Below are 19,747 nucleotides of genomic sequence, written 5' to 3'. Positions count from 1 at the left end.
AACAGACACCGCAGACATGAAAGTGTGGGCTCCAAAGTGAGCCCACACTTCCATAAACCGGGATGATGGGGCCTTCCTGCTCTCTCACACCTGGGGTAACATCCTCCAGCAGCAAATGGACATCAAGGGGCGAAGTCACCTGTCAAAGTTTGACAGGTGACTTCGCCTTAGTCTTAATCAACTGGTTTTATGTACGACACACACACTACCGTCTGATGACGACTCTGACGAAGACGTCCGTCGAAACATGGCAGGTATGTGAAAAACACAACCCGTGTCTGATAATATCAGACCCAAAAAGTCAGCTGACTTTTTCAATGTTTATTCCAAAGTAAAGATACAAACTGTATTATTACAACAAGTGCTTGAGTGTTTTCTTTGTGATGGATGAAACAACAGGAACAAAGGGGTCACCTCAGTGACCTGCAGGTTCACTTGTCACGGTTCTGAGTTATGAACAGATTTGGAAATACAAATTTATAACCCAAATTAAAATGACTTTTGGTACACAACAGAAATGTGGTACTTTTTTTGTTTTTTATTCAAGTATAAATGGATATTTATGTGTATTTAACTTATATTTTTGAGTTATTTTCAATTGAAAAGTGTGTTTTTAGATAGACAAACTGATGGACGGATGGAAAGACCCTTACTTACTTTGGAAAAAAGTAGTACACTTGAAGTTTAATTTATTATATATACTTGAGTGTAAGTATGGAAAGTATACAATTGACCAGGGTGTCCAAACTTTTTCAGAGGGCCAGATGTGGAGAGGTAAAAAACGTGTGACCTTTAGGCTTACGTTCTTTGAACTAATATAATAACATTAAATGAAAATGAGCTATTTAAATGAAGATGTTTATTGCAATGGGATACTTTTCATTTCTCCTCATTAAACAAAAATACACCTAAATGCATATTTACAAATGTTACTTTATATGTTATATTCGCAGACCAGAAATAAAATAAAGAAAAAGTCTGTCTGAAAAAAAAAAAACTTTTAGTCAAGATTAAATCTGGGTTTATATGAAATGTTACACAATTTAAATGTAGGCTAAATATAAATCATATCAACAGGTAAATTATTACGTAAGAAGTGCAAACCACTGGGGCTTTACAGTTTTTCTCAGTCGCTTTAGTACAATTCTCAGATCAGAATTGAAGTTTGCAAATACGTGTGTGCATTTCTCAAAACGCTTTGTACAAACAGCAAAACACTATGGATTTCTTGCAAAAGCCTGTAACTTGCTCAAAATCTTTGGTTCATCTCTCAAAACTAAGTCTTTGTCATTGAACATGTCAGTGCCATCAGAATGTTGAGTCCTTGTGTCATTGTCTACGAACAAGACAGTCAAATTACTTAGTCATGTTGTCAATATAACTGTGTACTTTAGAGGGAGGTTCTGATGTAAACTATGGCTAAAGTTTTGATGACATTTATTGTAAAATGTAAGTTACACCTTTTTTATTTGATTGCAAGAGACTGGACAAGATTCACATTAACAATTTTATTGTTCATATAGTAATTTGTTGACAGACCATGTCATACCAACATAGAAAAAACCCACTGCAAACAGTAACACAAAGGGAAAAAAGATAGGACAATATTCTGTACAACAGTCTTCCTACACCTCTTGTCGTTCCTGTATGTTAGGCCACAAATTCTCATCCACATCACACCAAATATCCTTTCTTGCAATGCAGCGAAATATGTTTGTCACTTTATGACAACTTGGTCAACCATTTTGCAGTTAATGACTTATACGATGAACTAATGACTAGGAGTTTTGAGGAGTAAGACTATTGCACAGTGAACTATATAATACATTTTGATCAACATGACATGAACAATTAATTGATAATGTAGCAAAGAGCAGAGAATTGTACATAATCATTTGCATGGATGTACCAAAGCAATTGCAACTTGTTCAAAGAAGTGAGAAACTGCTTATATGATGTGCACAAGTGACATCATGATGTGAAGATTGAACAAATAGTTTTGGGAATTTCATTCTGATCTGAGAATTGTACTAAAGCGACTGAGAAAAACTGTAATCAGGATAACAAATGAATCTGTTCTTTTCGTTTGGCCCTTAAAGCCCTTAAGGACAAGTTGCCACACGACTTATAACTTAATTTAGCCAATCACAATCAAGAAATTGTAGTTCTAAGAAAGTTCTAGGGGCCACATTGACTTTATAACAGGAGCCTGCGGGCCTCTGCGCCGGACATTGGACATGCCTGCTATAAACCACAGACTGAATCCTTCTTCAGACGAATCAGTACATTTCAAGTGTACAATATGTAGATAGTAAAAAGTGAACTTCTAGTATACTGTCTTTTAGTATAGACCAAGTATACTTTTAGTACAGACAGACAGACAGACAGACAGACAGACAGACAGACAGACAGATAGACAGATAGACAGATAGATAGATAGATAGATAGATAGATAGATAGATAGATAGATAGATAGATAGATAGATAGATAGATAGATAGATAGATAGATAGATAGATAGATAGATAGATAGATAGATAGATGGAGAGCACTTCCTCCTGTTGACGTTCTATGACCACGTGACCTGTGTTTACATCCTCTCAGCTGTTTCTTTCTTCTTCCAGTCCGACTCAACAGCTCGCCGTCACACTTTTCCCCTCCAAACGACCACCTGGTCGTCTTCACAAACTCGCGGCGTGTTGAGGAGCCTGCCGCCGAGGGTTAAACTAAGGGGCTTTTTGAGACCATTGCTGCGGCTTTTTTTTTTTTTTTTTTTTTTTTTTTTAAAGAAGTGAGTAATTGCGACACGAATCTGTGAGGTTTGTTTGGTGCCCTCCTTGTATGTTTTTATTCTTTTCTTTTTCTTTTTTTTTTTTTTTGGTTTGTTGCGGGTGTACTGTTTTTGCGGGGTGACACCGCATGTGCTGGCCGGGGAACAGCAGGACGGCGAGCTTACCTAACCTGCTTTGTCTCTGTTTTTTTATGATGGCGCACTCAGGCCCAGTAAAGCTAACGATAGCCAACTCAGCTGCAGGCTTCCCACACTCGGCGTTCAGCCACAGATAAAACTTTTCCGTCTAACCCGAAGAACTGGACTTAAATCCCACATCTTTGCGGAAGCCCTCGAGTGCACAAAAGGGGACTTTATCTGTGGAGGTGTAAGCAATATATAGACTGAAATGGTGATACTTTTGTTTGCTGGATTTCCCCGCAGCAGACACAGAACAACACACAGGGCTGACATTTCCTCCGTCTCGTCAAACTGCTTTAGTAGATTGGGGTTAATCGCACTGCGGAGCCGGCCGCAAAACTGCATTTAGCTCGACAAGTAGGGACGCAAATTCAAATACACTCGGGTCTAGAACGTGTTGGATGTTTGGCATCAACTTTATTGAGAAATTAGCTCGCTGTCACAACCAAAGTTTGTGGAAAAACCCAGCTTTGGAACGTGTTTTTGTGAAAACACTGTTGTTGTTTTGCTTCGTCGTCACACGCAGTGCGAAGAAAGTCTTCTGGGATGCTGATTGGCTGACGGGCCATCATCTGTGTGGCAACTGCGGCACGTGACCAGGCGGAGCGCTGATTGGCTCCTGCAGCTGTCCGTCACGGGGAACATCTGCGGACGCCATTGTGAGGAGAGCTGAGGGTACACAAAAACCAATAAATAGCTGTTTATCAAAATCACAAGCATAGAGTATTCTAAAGCTATACTGAAGTAAAACTAGGTTACTTTAAAATATTAATACTTAAGCAAAAAACAAAAGTTGGTATTTAAATAGAGTAAAAATAAAAATAAAGTAACTGGATAAAAAAATGGAATACATTAAATTTTTTAATAATTTTAATTTAAATGTCCTGTAAGCCTTTAGATAATAATAAGTCAATTCTGATATTTCCATAAATGAAAATTAAATAATCTAAAGAAAAACAAGCACCTTGTTTACTGTTTACTAATATTAAGGTTGCCAAATGTGTGTTGAAATACCAGCATGACTAAGATGTACAGAGAAAAATAGAACAGGAAACAGATTAGTCATGCTCTACAGTTGAGTAACAGCAAAAGGTCTATGTTTAAAAAGCAATGAATTACCTGAAGACCCGTCCAATCATCTTTTGATCTATTTTAAAACAGTTGCTGGTGGTCTTTTAAGTATAATTAGGTTTAAAAAAAAAAAGTTGATTTTAGGTTGTAGTTTCTGCAGAGCAGCAGGAGTTGCGGGCATGACTGTTGGCGTGGAGTAAGCCTCCTTTCATTTCCCATCATCTCTTTGTTTACTGCTAGCTTTCAGCTCCTCACCATCCCATGCTATTACCAGGGCAACAAAAATAGTGAGCACTATTGGACATATCCAGATTTGATCCAGATTCCAGCTGAGATGGATGCAAGTGGATGCATCAGAATGGAGAGGAGCAGGGAGCCCGTGACCCGCCGTTTGTACTTAACAACTATAAGCTTTTTCAAACAGCATTTTTTCGTCGGCTTACAGAATCTTACAGAATTTTTTAATTAATCCCCCAATTTCTAATGTTTTAATGATTAAAAAGAAAAATATAGGAACTGTTGAGTTTTGGTCAGTGACTGTGTGTCGTTAAATGCCGTCCTCTTCATTGCACATTAGAGAAAAGGCAAACTGCTCAGAGTTAAAATGGAAACGAACTTAAAAGGCAATATGTTAACTGTCATCAGAAATAAACTCCTTATCCCCATATTAACAAACTAAGATAACTAATTAGAAAGCTAAATAAAGTTGTGTGACCTCTCCTGTTCACATGTTTGCCTCCCAGATAAACCAACAATTTTATACCTTGTTTTTTTACGCTAAAATAATAGGTTTAAAAAAAAGGTAAAACAAGTAGATTTTTGATTCATTTTGAAAGCCTATAGCCCAACAAAAAGTGTAATTTTTATTCAATTTATGAAAGCATTGAAATAATATAGTCTGAAGAGGGTGCTACAGGAAAAGTCATGATGCTGCGCAACTCATTAGATTATACGACCAGCTGCCTTTTGAACTGAAATAATTCCCCAAATCCCCTTTTTACACAAGTCGTGCTTTTTAATGACACTGTGCTTAAGAAATCACATGTAGAAATGCAATATTTGATGGTCATCAAAGTGGGACGTTTTGTTTGCTTTTATTATATAAGGCGATCAGAAGCTACAAAACAGACGTTTTTCATCTTTTTCCAATTGTGTGCTAAAGATTTGATAGACAATATGCTTTCAATATAAAGGAACTCATGAATCTATAAAGAAGGTCATGAAGGTTTCATACGTCTGCTCGTCTGGCATTTATACTAGTTGACTGATTGATTGGGCATGTCTTATTGGAAGCAGATCTTTATAGGGTTTGCTGTATAGTGTCTTGTCATAAATAAAAACACACCAATCAACAGCTCAGTAGAGCATTCCCATTCCCACGCTGTCGGATCTGATTCATCAAAAGTGGAAATGTCTTTCAATAAAACGTCTTTTCTCTTAAAGGTAAATAAAAATTCTCATCAATAGGAGCGTTAAACGTCTGCAGTATAGTTGAACCGGCCAAAAGACAACAAAATAAGCAATAAACAATACTATTACATATCTGGGAACATTGTCATAAACTTGCTTAGATGTGATTAGACCTAATTTTAAGTTATGCAAACATTTGCTTTTTAAAAAAACATTATCACCTCTTCCTGTGGTGTTAAAAGTTAAGCCGTAATGTCAAATACCTTGAATGTACTGCAGTAAATTATACTGTGACCTCAATTTTCTATGCAAAATGAAGGCTCAAAGTAACTCTGATCATCTTTAGATCTATTTTCAAAGCTCCCCAGTGGTCTTTCAATTATGATTATGCTGTTTTTAGCCAAATTAAAAAAAATAAAAACTGTGCTATTTAGTTGGACATAGTTTCTGCAGAGTGGCATTTGAAATTCACCTGGGTTGTTGGTGGGACTGTTGACATGGAGCACCCCCCCCCCATCACCCATATTTGAGAGCTTTCTGTTTACACACTCTTCCACAACCCCAAGCTAACTTTACCGCTGCACTAAAAAAGGCGAACAATATTGGAGCTATCCAGCCATGCAGTTTTGATCCAGGAAAACAGAAATGTTCATGGGTCTAGTCGTCTACAAGTGAATGCATCAGAATGGAGCGCAGCAGGGAGCTTGAGACCCGCTCAGCGTATTTCTTTACTTCACAAATAAGCAAAAAGCATTTTTTTTTGTCTGCTACTGATCTGAATCTGAGTAAAAAAAATACTTGAGCTTAATTTTCTTTATAAATGTCATCATCAGGAAGCCAAAAGAACATGATAATTAGCTTGAGTATTCAATCTGTAGTTGTTGAGCAGGTTATAGTTGTAAAGTGCTGTGTTCAAAAACTTCCAACCATTTCTGCAGATTCTGGCGGTGGTAAACAGGACGAGTTTACCTCAGCCTGTCTGTTCCGCGGTGTGTGTTTCGGTGTTCTGCCTCGACAGGCCTGTGGTGTTTAGTTACAGCTCCACGAGCTGATCTTGTTTTGTGGACGGATCTGTTGCATGTTTTGTGATTCTGCCTGGTTTGGTGAGACGGCTGCCATTGTTCCCCCGCCTCTGATAACCCAAAGACATTTGTTTTTTTTTTAAAGCAAATGACATTTTCCTGCTAAATATTTTCATTGAATACATTCTCCCAAGTAGATTTATTTTAGTAGATTTATTTTTTTACTTGTTAAAAAGCAGAGGATTAATATTGACCCAAACTGGAATCCGTAGAAAGACGACAAAAGCAATTTACTTGAATACCTCCAGTGACCTATTTTCCTAGATTTTCTTCCAGTCCCTGCAAGGGGGAAAAAGTGGGATGAAAAAATGCTCTACTATACGTCCAGAGAATCCGTGATTCCTGTTGCCTGCGAGAAACAACCAATAAAAAAAAAAGACCCCTCCTCCACAAAGTCACCTATGAATTAATCTTTATTAGCTGAGTCAGATGTGGAGATGCTGAGGAGGCAGAGAAGGAATTCAAAAATCGCCTCTTAACACTCGAGTGTCTCCTTCCGCCTGGATAATTCTGTTGGGAACGGCATAATGAAAATTCCAATATGCCAGATGCATTTTCCTCCTTAATTGCTCAAGTATTTTTACTTTATTGAGATGTATTATATAATGAATACATCTGAACATGATTTTATTTGTTGGGTTTTGCTTGTTTGCTTAAGTTTGAAAAATGGTGGCAAGACTTTTTAGACTCAAGAGAAAAAAATGCTACTTATGTTATTAGCATTCCAACATTTAAAAAAAAATCTTCTTAAAGCATTAAACTACGCATAGATCCAAATGAAGCTTAAGACGATTGTTCTTTGTTAGCCACAGATTTATTAGAGTGCCCTAAAAAGATGAAGCATTTTATGATTTTCTTTTATTCTGAAGCTGATGAAGCTTTTTAGATGACAGTTTCTAATCTTTATTTGTCAAATCAATTTTATTGATCTAATAAGCTCTTGATGAACACAATTATATTAATTTTCTTTTATCTGTAACTAGTTGGATTTTTACTTTCTAAAGCATCTTAATGGATTTAACTGAAAAATCAGTATTTCTATCTATAATTGCTGTTTTATTTTTCTCAGCTTTTTATTATAAAATCTAATTTCTTTTTATTTTTTTTCTTTCATTATTACCGTAGCTTTTAAACTTATTTAATGTTTTTGCTACTTAAATTCAATTCTAAAAAAGAGTCAAAACTACAAACAGACAGTTACAAAAAGAAATGATCAAAATTTTTTAACATAAATATAAACTTGTTAAACAAAAAGTTAAAAAAAGAAAGAAAAAATAATATTCTTTTCACATTAAAGGTTGTTTTTTTTTTTGTTTTTTTTACCTTTCAGGCGTTCAGTTTATGTCAGCAGGATTTTTCTGGTAACTAACTGCAGATGTCATTAAGGTTAATGTCCCACTCCAATAATCTTTAGATCTATTAACATTCCCAGTGTTTTCTTTTTAACTATGCCATTTTTAGCCAACATAAAAGACAAACTGTGTCATTTTCTAGGACACAGTTTCTGCTGAGCAGCAGGAGCCCATCAGAATTCACCTCTGAGTTGTGGGCAGGACTGTTGGTATGGACTGAACCCAACTCCTTCCCATCATCCATCTGTTGAGACGCTCTGCTGCTAGCTTACAGCCCTACACAACTCAGACCAACTCATGCAATAAGAAAGGGCGAGCATTAGCGGAAAAAACAAAAACATGGAGTTTCGAGCCAGATTTCAAGTGAGCAGGGGGCTTATGGGCTGTTGTACAATGTAGCTTCCACGTCACACTTACAAGCTTTTTCCAGTTGCCTTTTTTTGTCTGCTCCTGATTCACAACAATTTGAATAAAGAGTTTTTCAGAAATGAAATGCAGTTTTAAACTTAATTTCATTTATCTATGTCCTCTATTATTAGAAAAATGCCACAAGAACATGTTAAAAACGCCCAAAACACAATTTTCTTTGGAGTGGGTCTTTCAGCACTGCAGTGACGGTAGCTTAAGGAGAGATCGTGACTGTAAACCTTGTAGATTTAATCATTTAATCAGAGATAATCAATCTTCCATCAAACGTCCTGTCACTGCAGAACTGCTTACCATATGTGGTTCTTCACAGGTCACCTGCCGCCCGGACATGAACGTCCTCTGAACCGACACTCAGCGGCTCACATTCCAACGGCCAGCGTCCGTCCCTCCATGTGGCTGTGAGCGGACGTCACTCATCCGGTGTAGCAGTTCAGCCCTTCCTTGTGTGTTCCTTCTCTTTGCGTCATGGGGGGAGCCGTGAGCGCCGGGGAGGACAACGATGACCTTATTGATAACCTGAAGGAAGCTCAGTACATTCGCACTGAAAAAGTGGAGCAGGCGTTTCGGGCCATAGACCGCGGCGACTATTATCTGGATGGCTACCGGGACAGTGCCTATAAGGACTTGGCGTGGAAACACGGAAACATACACCTGTCTGCTCCCTGTATATACTCAGAGGTGATGGAGGCCCTCAAGCTACAGCCAGGACTTTCCTTTCTCAATCTGGGGAGTGGAACTGGATACCTGAGCACCATGGTTGGCCTCATCATAGGTAATGTGTCTTTTTAGCGGTAAGATGGGCAGGTTTTCTGGCATGTTCTTCTATAATAGAGTGGCTGAAGCTACTATCATTCAAACACAGAGAATTCGTCAAGTGAGTTTTTATAATATGTAACAAAATAAACACCAAAACAGCTCCACATGAATAAATAAAAAACGAGTACAGGTCATTTGTTTTTTCTCCTTTCTAGGTCCATTCGGCGTGAATCATGGGGTGGAGATCCACAAGGATGTAGTTGAGTATGCCAGACAGAAACTGGAAGACTTCATAAAGAACAGCGACAGCTTTGATAAGTAAGAATATGCCCTTGAAGGAAAACACAAACACATCTGAAATATATTTTTATTTTATTTTTAAAAGAGAAAATAAACATTTTCTAATTTTGGTAGGATATGAGAAACGATGAAAACACTCCTGCAGTTGCCTAGCAAACGGATCAGACCAAAAGGGAGCCTGGAACAAAATCATCCACAGAACCCCTCTTAAAGTTAATCAAAAATACATTTACTTTGTTTTTATTTGGCTGATTCGTTTTTTTTTTCTGACTGAGTTTAGTCTATTTACGGAGTGGTAGGTTAGTGGTAAATGCAATTAAAATTGATCAAATTCATTGTGGCTTTTTACACTAAAACAGTGAGATTAGGCTTCGTTCAAATCTCCAGGAAGGAGGGAAGTTGTTCTGTGAACCGCTACACTTATTTACAAATTCATAGAAGTGCTTAGATCGCTGTGGGGAAAAAAGTTACTCCAATTTATTATCAATGTAATTGATAGTTTCCTAACTCTGATTGTCAGGACCCACGAAAGCCTTAGTCTTTGGTGGCTTTCCACCCTTTTGGGTGGAAACGGGCTGTTTGCGGACAAATATGGGGAAACCATATCAAAGGTGAAAATATCAAGTTGGTAGACCGCTCAGTAAGCTTGTAGAGCAAAAATGGTCATGTACATTTTTTCAATGGCAAAGCTGCGAGCGACAGGTCGTAGTGAACACTTATACAACACATCAGCGTAAAGTAGCTGAGACCCTGCCAAGGCAAAAGGGGGCGGTTAGTGCAGTTCAAGTGATAAATGCGTGCCCTTTGTGCATTCCTTGTGTGCAGCCAGACTGTTAGAAATGAAGAAATTAGACAATCAGTTTCTGTCGACATCTTACCAATGTCGTATGGCACTTAGGAATCACATGTTTACCCTGTGCGTGCAGCATTTGCGCGCAGTCGGTAAGGATCCAGTGCACGCATCTTGCTAACGACTAGAGTGTGGCGTAGGGACACTGTACGACAGTGTCACCTGTATGTCATAAGTGCATGCAATTTACAGTAGTCTAAAGCTACATTCCCACCAGGAATATAACTCGCGTTCAAGAACACACTAAACTCTGGTTCCTTGAACATGCATTTAGCCCACGATGATCACGCTCTACAAGCAGGGAAGGGGTTCTTCTTTTTTCTACTGTTTACTAGTGCATGTCCACCCCCTACAGTTGGTAAAGGCCTGGTGAGAAATGTCAAAACTCAAGGATCTTGCTTCAGGCTTTTTTTTTCACAGCTCTATTCCAATATACGAAAGAATTGGTGTCTTAGAATTCTGGCCGGGCACAAACCACAATGATCAATTTCTCCTTCATGACCAATTTTTAAATGGTTGGCACTTTTGTGAATGAAAAAGGAGATTATCCCAATGTCACTACATAGTCTCTGATTGGTCAAAGTTCAACCTGGATAACTTTCAAAGCATTTTCAGTGGCTGTGTATTTCGTAGATAGTGCCTGAAAACAGTCATAGAAACTTGCGTAGCAACAAGGCGTGAAGGCGAGAGTTTTGACCACTGAAGCCCGAAACATGCGTTTACGTGCGTTTCATAGACTTTTCATTGGAAGTGTTCGCTTGAACAGACTTTGCAGAGATGTGAACGGCTTGACGAATACTAATGAAACCCATACCACATGCCCAACAATCATACATTCCATTTTCATGGTCTCCCTTGAGGGTGACCGCACAAGCCGTAAGGCATGTGTATCAGAATCCAGGCATGGTGGGCCGGTGTCCTACATGTTTTCCAACAACTCGAAAATCCGAACAGCCCGAAAACCTGCATCACCCGCACAGATCAACCCAAATTGCCATTGAAGCTCCTTATTGGCTAAGCAAACCTGATAATGGAAATCAGCAGCAGATACGGCAGGATTTCATGAAAACCAGCAGAAGGCTGGCCCTGAAGGCCTGGAGTTTGACCCCCCTGCCTTAAGGGAACTGCAAAACACACCTGAGCTCCTCTCTACAACCCTTGACAGAACCGGACAACTCAAAAACCCGCAGCAGGTTAACCCCTGTTCAGTTGCATGTGACTAAATGTACCTGCCTTTGATGACCTGCCATTATTAACTCTATGCAGAGCTTCACAATCAGCCACATGAGATTTGTTTAGGTAGTAAACTTGGAAAATATGCAGAGGGCTAAAGATGAATAATTCTGCATTAGACAAATTTTCTTTAGACTTCCTTATTTTTTGCACCCTCATATGAAAAACTGCATGTGTGAAGATGGATCTAAAGCTGTGTGTGTGTGTGTTTTTTTTCTCACATTTTAAAAATGTGACAATGAGCCTAACGGAGAGAAAAACACATTTCCATGAAAGCTTTTCTCATATTTTTATGGTCCTTTTCACAGGTTTGAGTTCTGTGAGCCAGCCTTTGTGGTGGGGAATTGCCTGGAAATCTCCACAGACAGTCACCAGTACGATCGCATTTATTGTGGTGCTGGAGTGCAGAAAGATCACGAAAATTACATGAAAGTACTGCTCAAAATTGGCGGCATACTGGTGATGCCCATAGAGGATCAGGTAAGTGCAGCGAGCTATTAGACTGATTCAGTTTTGATGTGTCCTGATTGCGATTGAAATGTCAGAATACAAAGGGAAAACATGATAAAAACAGCATTCTGCAACAATCCATACTATGCAACTTTGTGCATTTTTAGGCTTTATCTGCCTTAACATGTATGGATCTATGTAAAAAGCTTAAACAGTGCTAAATATATCATGTGATGTTAGAAATGATGGGAAAGTTTAGGAGATTTGTCACTTTTTTGCCCTTTTTAAATCAATTTTGTGTATCAAATAATATAAATGCAAAATGGGCCATACACTTGATAAAATTTGTGGGAAAGTAATTAGATAGAATTGGAAGTAGATGTATTTCTAAGATCAAACAGTTTTGAAAGCATTAGAGCTGAACCTCACACAGCCTGCCTGCCTCCTCACTAATGCGAATCATTTTCAAAACACATCTTTCTCTCTTTTGGGGCCTTTCATCAGCACCAAGCTGACATTCTCATTTTTTCCGTCTCCTCCCAAACTTTCTGAAATTACTCTCCATGCCAGACAAATCTCAAAAAGGAGAGTGTGTGCAGGACTTTGTAAAAAAAAAAGCAGACACACATTCGGTAATGTGGTTTACCACTGGTTATCCTCATTTTTATTTGAGAAATCCCTTCAAATCTGCATCATTTACAGACTCCGAAGGTTGAGGGTGCTTGAACTGTGAAACACTGTAAGTGTGTACTATCATATTGATCTGTATTTTATTGGTATTAATGTTAAGTGCCATTGAGGCTCACTTAAGAGCTACAGTATCAGTCTCAATGGTGCTGTTTTAAAACATCCTAAGCCGTCTCATGTTCATCCTTTTCTGAAGCGAGTTAACTGTAAGTTTTGCTGACATTTTACAAAACGTAGTTTGATTTCGCAAAAAACTATTATCATTTTTTTTAAGTTTAAATTAAAAAGCTTTACTTTCTGAAAGGTAAATCCAATCCAACTGTAATTAAAGAACCTTTCATAATCTAAAAGTCCTGTAAAATACAATTAAAATACTTTAAGTATTATAAAAAGTAAAGTAAAGTGAAGTGAAACCATAGAGTGAGCTGCGCTGTACTGCAAGAGGCATAGCACAGATTTGGGTAAAGGCTGTGGAAAAGTGAGCTACAGTGGAAGAGCTAATGATGCGACAGAGCCGTTTAGCTGGGGGTTTCTGAACTAATGTAGGTTAGATAAAAGAGGATGATTGGAAAAAAAAACAACTGGGTTACAGGTGCTAATGAGAAGAAACTATAGGTTCATGAGTTCAGACACCGCCTGCTAAAGATAGAAAGAATATAAGGTTCCTTTAGGCTTAGTCCCCCACTGTGAGAACACGGACATATTTAGGGATCATTTCAGTCAAACAGGTAAAGAAATTTCTCTCTCTATTCACTGTGTTTGTTCAGTCACACACCTTGAATAAACTGAGTTCAAAGCTTGAGAAGCTCAAGGACGATAAGACGAGATGTTTGGACTTATAGACTCTTTATCATGGTATTTCTCCTCCTCGACCCAAAGTCAGTGAAGAGTTGAAATAGTTGACACCAGGTGGCAAAAGTAAAAAAATACTCGAGTCACCAACAGACAGCCATGCTTCAGATACACACAAGAAATCCAAACCACTGGACGAGAAAACGGCATTTGGTTCACCAGAGCTCTGAGGTGAAGCACATCTATAGGCCCACCCGTCATTAAATGGGTTGGACTTTGAATGGCTTTGAGGTTGGCTAATAACAATCAAAGTTCTAGTAACCGTTTGCTACCATTCACTAGTAAAGGAATTAGATAGCGATTGATCAGGGAAATTAGCAGCAAATGAACAGATTGAGTCAAAAGAGACTGCCGGCCAGCCAAACTCATCAAACAAGTTAGTGCCGCTCACTTCAGTCACAGTAAATTCAATCTCTCAGGGCTTCAAAATGTTGCTTTAATGAGGGAATTAGAACGTATGAAAACACTCTTTAGTCACAGTTTTTTTTCCTGTGATGAGATATAATCTAGACTGGGAGATCTAATTTTTTTTTGTCTTGTTAAATATTTTTTACTGAGGCCCCCCCGGTGCTGATTTTACCTTAATAATTCAAACCAGATGTTATCGTGCAACATGATACACCAGTTAATACAGAACAAGTCAGATTTAAGGTCATAAAAACATTTCCTGCCAAGTTAGAGCACAACTTCAAAACAAATGAGATGAAGAAAACCTCCAAGAGAGATTTGGTCCTTAGAGAAGATGTGGATTCCAAACCTGATAGGATGCAAATATTTACACTTTTCTTTATTCTTTACATATAAACAAATGAATATAGTTGAATGATAAAAGGTGATTTCTAGAGATTTACATGCATTCATGGAGATGTAGGTCATGATTTATGACTAATTCTGTGTTTTATCTTTGTTTACTTTCACCTGTTGACATTTCTACTTATTCTTAGAGTTTTGCAGCAGGTTGATTTGTTTTGAATTCTGTTTATTTTGATTAAAATTTAAGCAAATGTCTCAAAAATTATTTGTTTGTTGAGGAATTTGTTTCATGCATAAAGTGGTTCATTGTAGTAACATGGTTTGTCAATTTATTTTAGCGCATTTTTGTTGTTTTGTTTTTTTTAATAGGGCATTGTGTTCTGCATGCTGATTGGCTGTAGGCCATTGTCAATCAATGTCTACTGCACAGAATGTGTTCATCTCATAAACTGTAAAATGCTGCATCTTGGCAAATTCGCAGAAATCTTTGATCGCTAGCAGAAATACTGGACTTTTCTGTGAAATATTGAACTTTGAGAGAAGAGAGAAAAGTCTGAAAATGTTCATGTCTTTCTGAGAAAAGTGAATAAGGTCCTTGAGGTTTTAGAGCCTAGCACATCTACTGTATAATAGTTGTAGAAAAATTTAGATGACAACTTTGCAGATTTAACCATTTATAGCTTTTTATACTATTATCCATGATAAACGAAGGACCACTTTAAACATTTAATTAAGCTTTTTTAACTTTTTGTTCCTTTTCTAAAAAACAAACCAACATTTAGTTTAGATAGAATAAATATATGGCACAAAAATATTTTCCTGTGATTGATCTACTTGTAGTCCTTCAAACTTTTTGGGCACCAGTCAGGGTTTTAAGGCTTTTCTCCTGAAATGCTCAATGTTCTCTGGTCGATCTGCTGAGCAACCCTGGAAACCTGCTCTTTTTGAGCACACAGACCCCAAACAGAGGAAAGTTCTGGGCTTTTTTTAAGGAACTCTTGAGCAGCGGCTTCTTCGGTGGAGAAGAATAAACGTTGGGTCTTTGAAGCCTTTCAGATGGACTGTACCACGTCTGTGTCTGTTCAGTGCTGAGTCAACTGTTTGGTCTGTTTCTGCAGCTGACCCAGATAACCAGGACGGGCCAGTGCACATGGGAGAGAAGAGACATCCTAGCAGTGTCCTTTGCCCCCTTGGTGCAGCAGAGCAGAGCAGATGGGAAGAAGCAGGAAACCGTGCAGCTGCGTAAGTTACGCTCCTTCAGCAAAGAAGCCGTCTTTGTTGCCTTTAACTCCTTTTGAGGTTTAAAGTTTGCCAACATATTGAAATTAGACTGCATAATAAACAAAGGAAATTGCCAAACGGAGGATGGTTCAAACTTTCACATCATCTATCAATTTCTGAAAATGAGAAAATGTATGTTGATCTTTACCTTGTAGTGTAGAACCTGCGTCTGAATGACTGCGCTTTCAGCACTACTTCTGTGTCTCTTTAACCCAGTTTGATGACTTCTTGTCCCGCACTAGTAAGAGGAAGGAAAAAAATAAACATTTTTCTCAATGCAAAAAAGAAAAATATCACAAAATATTCAAGAGAACGATCGGATTTCATGATTTCATGAAATCCGATTTCATGAAATTTCATGAAAAAGGATTTCATCAGATTCTTGCCGATGTCGATTTTCTTCTTGTGCACGACTGTCAGTAGCAAACATTGATACACACCTACAGCACCCTCTAGCGGTTGTTAGTGGGAAAATAACGAATATGAGCCCATAAATGTTTTTAAAAATCGCATATAAGTCACCTCTGAGTATAAGTTGCACTTCTGGCCGAACTATGCAAAATAACGCGACTTATACTTCCCTTTAATCTTGTATTTTTTAATTTTGAAATTATTTTTCTGAAGAAGCGGATTATTAAATCTCTCGTGTGATGTCATGATAACGGCTACCAGGCCTCTGTCTGCTGCAGCTCACATACAAGCACTAACCAGCAGAAGAGAGTGGTATACATGCCAAACGGGATGTTAAGTGATACAAATCATCATTTCTGAGGGGAAATTCACCTCTCATTGCTTGTTTCTGTCAAAATGACGGAGCAAAAGTTTGTTATAAAGAAAAAAAGTTCCAAAGTATTTTCCTAGATCGCTTTTATTGCTTTTGTTGATTAAATGTGTTTTAGTTTTACCTTTAGTCATTTATGTTTAGAGTTTTATCAGATAACTGATTGATATTTTGGTAAAAGGTTGTATCTACTATCAGTGATTTATTACTGGAATAGAACATAATTTCATCTCCTTCTGCACAATGGTGTGTAGGTAAAGTCCAGAGGTAAATTAAAGCATAGGCCTATAGTTGCATTTGCATGCATTTACATTTGCATCTAATTTAACTTTCTTTTATTTTTAATACAACTAAATCTGGTGCAGCAGCAGGATCTTATTTTACACAGGGTGTATTTTCATTTAAAAAGTACTTGTTTTTGCCATAAAAAATATAAAACGGTTATAATTCAATAGTTGTAAATATTTAAAAGGCACATTTTAAAAATGACAGGCTACAAAAACGTAATTGAAGTGTATTTTTCTAAAACGTTGAGGTGGGAGTTTGTTGCTCTTGCTGGGTTTTTTAAGAAACTTACCCAAATTACTTTTTAAAAGTTAAAAGTTGTGGCCCCTGATCTAGAACAGTCAGGTTTTTATTTTTTATTTTTACTAGAACCTCTTTTAAATGTGTCCATTATCATTTTTCAATGGACACCCTGCAGCCTATCAGAATCGAGTAGTCACCCAGGCAACGGTATTTGAACCCGCTGCTTCTTAGTTTTGACCGCTAAGCTTTCAGAAGGAGGGCTCTGGTGTTTTTGGTGCCACGTTTCCATCTAAGGCTGTCCTCCTCTTCGTCCTCAGCTCCCGTGTCCGTCCGCAGCCTCCAGGACCTTTCCAGGATCTACATCCGCCGCACTCTCAGAAACCTCTCAAACGAGAACAGTCAGGGGAAGGGGGCGGTGCAGAGGGTCCCCCAGAAGCGCAAGCGCAGGCGATGTCGCCGACGGCGTATCAGCACCTACGTTTTTGTAGGAAACCAGCTCATACCCCAAATGGTGGAGAGCGAAGAGGAGGAACACCCCGAGGAAGAGCACAAGGAAGTGGAGGAGGAGGAAGATCAGGAAGAAAGAGACATTGGCGACATTGAAATCGTCAAGCAGGAGAACGTGTTGAGAGACCAAATACTGGCTTTACCGCTGCCAGAGTCCCTGAAGGCGTATTTGCTATTTTACAGAGAAAAATGACTGCTGTCCGCCGTGAATAGATGCGACGCCTGCTGAATTTCTTTCCTTCACCCTTTTCAGTACAAATGTAGCATTATTATCACTTAATCTTGATGGCGACACTGTATTGGAAGGACATGTCCTAGATAGTATTGGATAATAATGTTACGATTGTAGTTTTTTTTACTTGATGATTATAAAAAAAAATGTAAGAAAAATACAAATACATACTGGTCACAATTTGACAGTTTCTGTTTAAATGTTATCAGAATTTCATCAGAATAAAACGGTATAAATAGGAATCCTTTATTACCACATCTGTGATGATGATCCTGCTCAAAGGAAGACTTTAACCTTCTGTCAGTGTCTCATGGTTTAGTCTTGAAATGAGAGTCCAACAATCTCTCACAAAAAGGAAAAAAATGAAGTTCCCGCATAATCACAAATGTTATTTACTCTAGGAAAACATGTTTTATATGCTTCTGAATCAAGACCTTATAGGAAATAATAGATCGGTTTCTAATGTTTTGTACAGGGCACCTTTTAATCGGACATTTTCTACAGGTTGTGTGCATTCTTATGGTTTCTTACATGCTACTTGATAAGGGTGCATAGGGGTAATCAGTGCAACATGACCATGAAGCATGTATTTAAGGGGGATTCACTTTATTTTCTTTTAAAATAAATGTTAAAATAATGAGAACAAGCATGAATACGTTGTACTTCACTGTATAAAGTGTTCCTGATGGTGTTTCACATCATTTAATTGGTCACTGGAAGTGATGTCCCATGTGATCATGTTGAAAAACCTTTCTTTTTTAATGAATTAGAGGGCCTTGAGATTTTTTTTAACATATTTCTTTTCTGTTTTTAAATATTAAAAATAAATAAATTGTAATATTCCAGTAAGACTTTTGATGCCCTTTCATATTCTGGGCTTTGGATCTGTCCAAAACAAGCTGGACTGGACTGCAGACTTTCCAGAAGTTCTGTTGTGGAGCAATGCGCTCTCCAAACTTTCCTGATGGCTTCTAAGTGCCAACATACCCCATCAGTACTGGGAGCTCAGAAAGCTTACTGGTGCAATTTTCCTGGGAGTTTTCCCACAGACATTCCACAGAGCAGAGAGGAAGACTCTGGTATTCAAAGGTTTTGATGTCAAACAGGTGGAAAGTTCCTTCCTCTCACTTAGAAAGCATCATCTAGGATTCAGAAAACCCAGTTGAATGTTGTTGATGTTAATTATATTCAATATAATAGTGATATATTTGGTATGTATTGTTATTCTGCATAAAAGTTTCATTTGGAGTTGATTTGTTGTAGCGCCCTCTTGCTGTACTGTATCACTATGGACACTGGGAACTTCGTAGATCAGACTTCACTGCTCTCTGTGAAATAGAAATCACGTTAGTGCTCGGTTTTTGCTCTGATGTAATGAAAAATGTTTTCTTTTTGAAACGGGAACGACTATTCTGTTATCTGTGTGTGTGCGTTTGGAAAGAAAACCGGTTTCTTTCTTTTACATTCTCCAAGTTTTGCAAATAAGCAAACGTCCCCGCTTCTAATTACCAGTAAAAGACCCATTTGACCTGCAAAGTATCCATAAAATATTCCATTGACCAATTACAGGCATGCAAGATTTTATATACCATTGAGTAAATTGCAACTGCTAATTGGAGGGGGACATTAAATACTGATAGACCTGGATTCTCAGGCTACACCTTGTTCTAAAAATTGTTGATCTGCATCTAATGTGGATGAGATTGACTGTAGAAACAGAGCATGGTAAAAGTCAAATTAGAACTCACATTATTTGCAGTTTATTTGCTAAAAGTCCACAAGAATTCTGCTGTTTATGAGGCCTAAGTTGATTTTCTCATAGTGTGTGCTGTTTTCTTTTGAAAATGTGTTGTTTTCCTGTAAATGTTTGGCACAAAAAATACAAGGTCACGTTCATGAAGTCTGCTGGTCTTTTTTAATTTTTTTGATTTGTTATAAAAATAAAATGCTCCTGTTTCTTAACTTTTTGACATTTTTGCAAGAATTCAGAAGAATAAAATTCTAAAAACATTGATTTACGGCAAAAAGCTAGCCTTAAAAAACAACCTTAACCCTTGTGCTATCCAAGGCACTTTAATGTTGGGAGTTGGGTCATCTAGACCCACTAGACAGTGCGCTGAACCTTTTTTCTTCAATGATTTGCGCTCTTCACTGGTGTCATTGGATTACATGAAATCTTTCCACCTTTATCCACCTTTGTCATGGTACGAATAACACGTCAAA

General features: G+C 37.9%; 1 protein-coding gene across 7 annotated transcripts; it reads left to right on the top strand.

Annotated features, from left to right (window-relative positions):
• Nucleotides 1-2,572: 2,572 nt before the first annotated feature.
• pcmtd1 (protein-L-isoaspartate (D-aspartate) O-methyltransferase domain containing 1) lies at nt 2,573-19,424 on the top strand. Of its 7 annotated transcripts, none has more exons than XM_078934091.1 (7): nt 2,621-2,790; nt 3,497-3,629; nt 8,625-9,086; nt 9,286-9,388; nt 11,762-11,933; nt 15,314-15,437; nt 17,103-19,424. In XM_078934091.1, exons 3-7 carry the CDS (start codon nt 8,780-8,782, stop codon nt 17,483-17,485), a joined length of 1,089 nt encoding a protein of 362 aa, XP_078790217.1. In that variant the 5' UTR covers nt 2,621-2,790; nt 3,497-3,629; nt 8,625-8,779; the 3' UTR covers nt 17,486-19,424. The 7 variants fall into 7 exon arrangements, with proteins under 7 accessions (XP_023820568.1, XP_078790217.1, XP_078790214.1 ...); XM_078934088.1 differs by having other exon boundaries at nt 2,629-2,790; nt 3,497-3,645; XM_078934089.1 differs by having other exon boundaries at nt 2,761-2,818; nt 3,497-3,645.
• The last annotated feature ends 323 nt before the right edge of the window (nt 19,425-19,747 follow it).

Source organism: Oryzias latipes, chromosome 17 (genome assembly GCF_053564925.1).
Source record: "Oryzias latipes strain Hd-rR chromosome 17, Olatipes_Hd-rR_3.1".
In the NCBI taxonomy this organism is placed as follows: Eukaryota; Metazoa; Chordata; class Actinopteri; order Beloniformes; family Adrianichthyidae; genus Oryzias; species Oryzias latipes.
The sequence above is the reverse complement of the archived record's forward strand: the minus strand, read 5'-3'. Positions and strand labels throughout refer to the sequence as shown.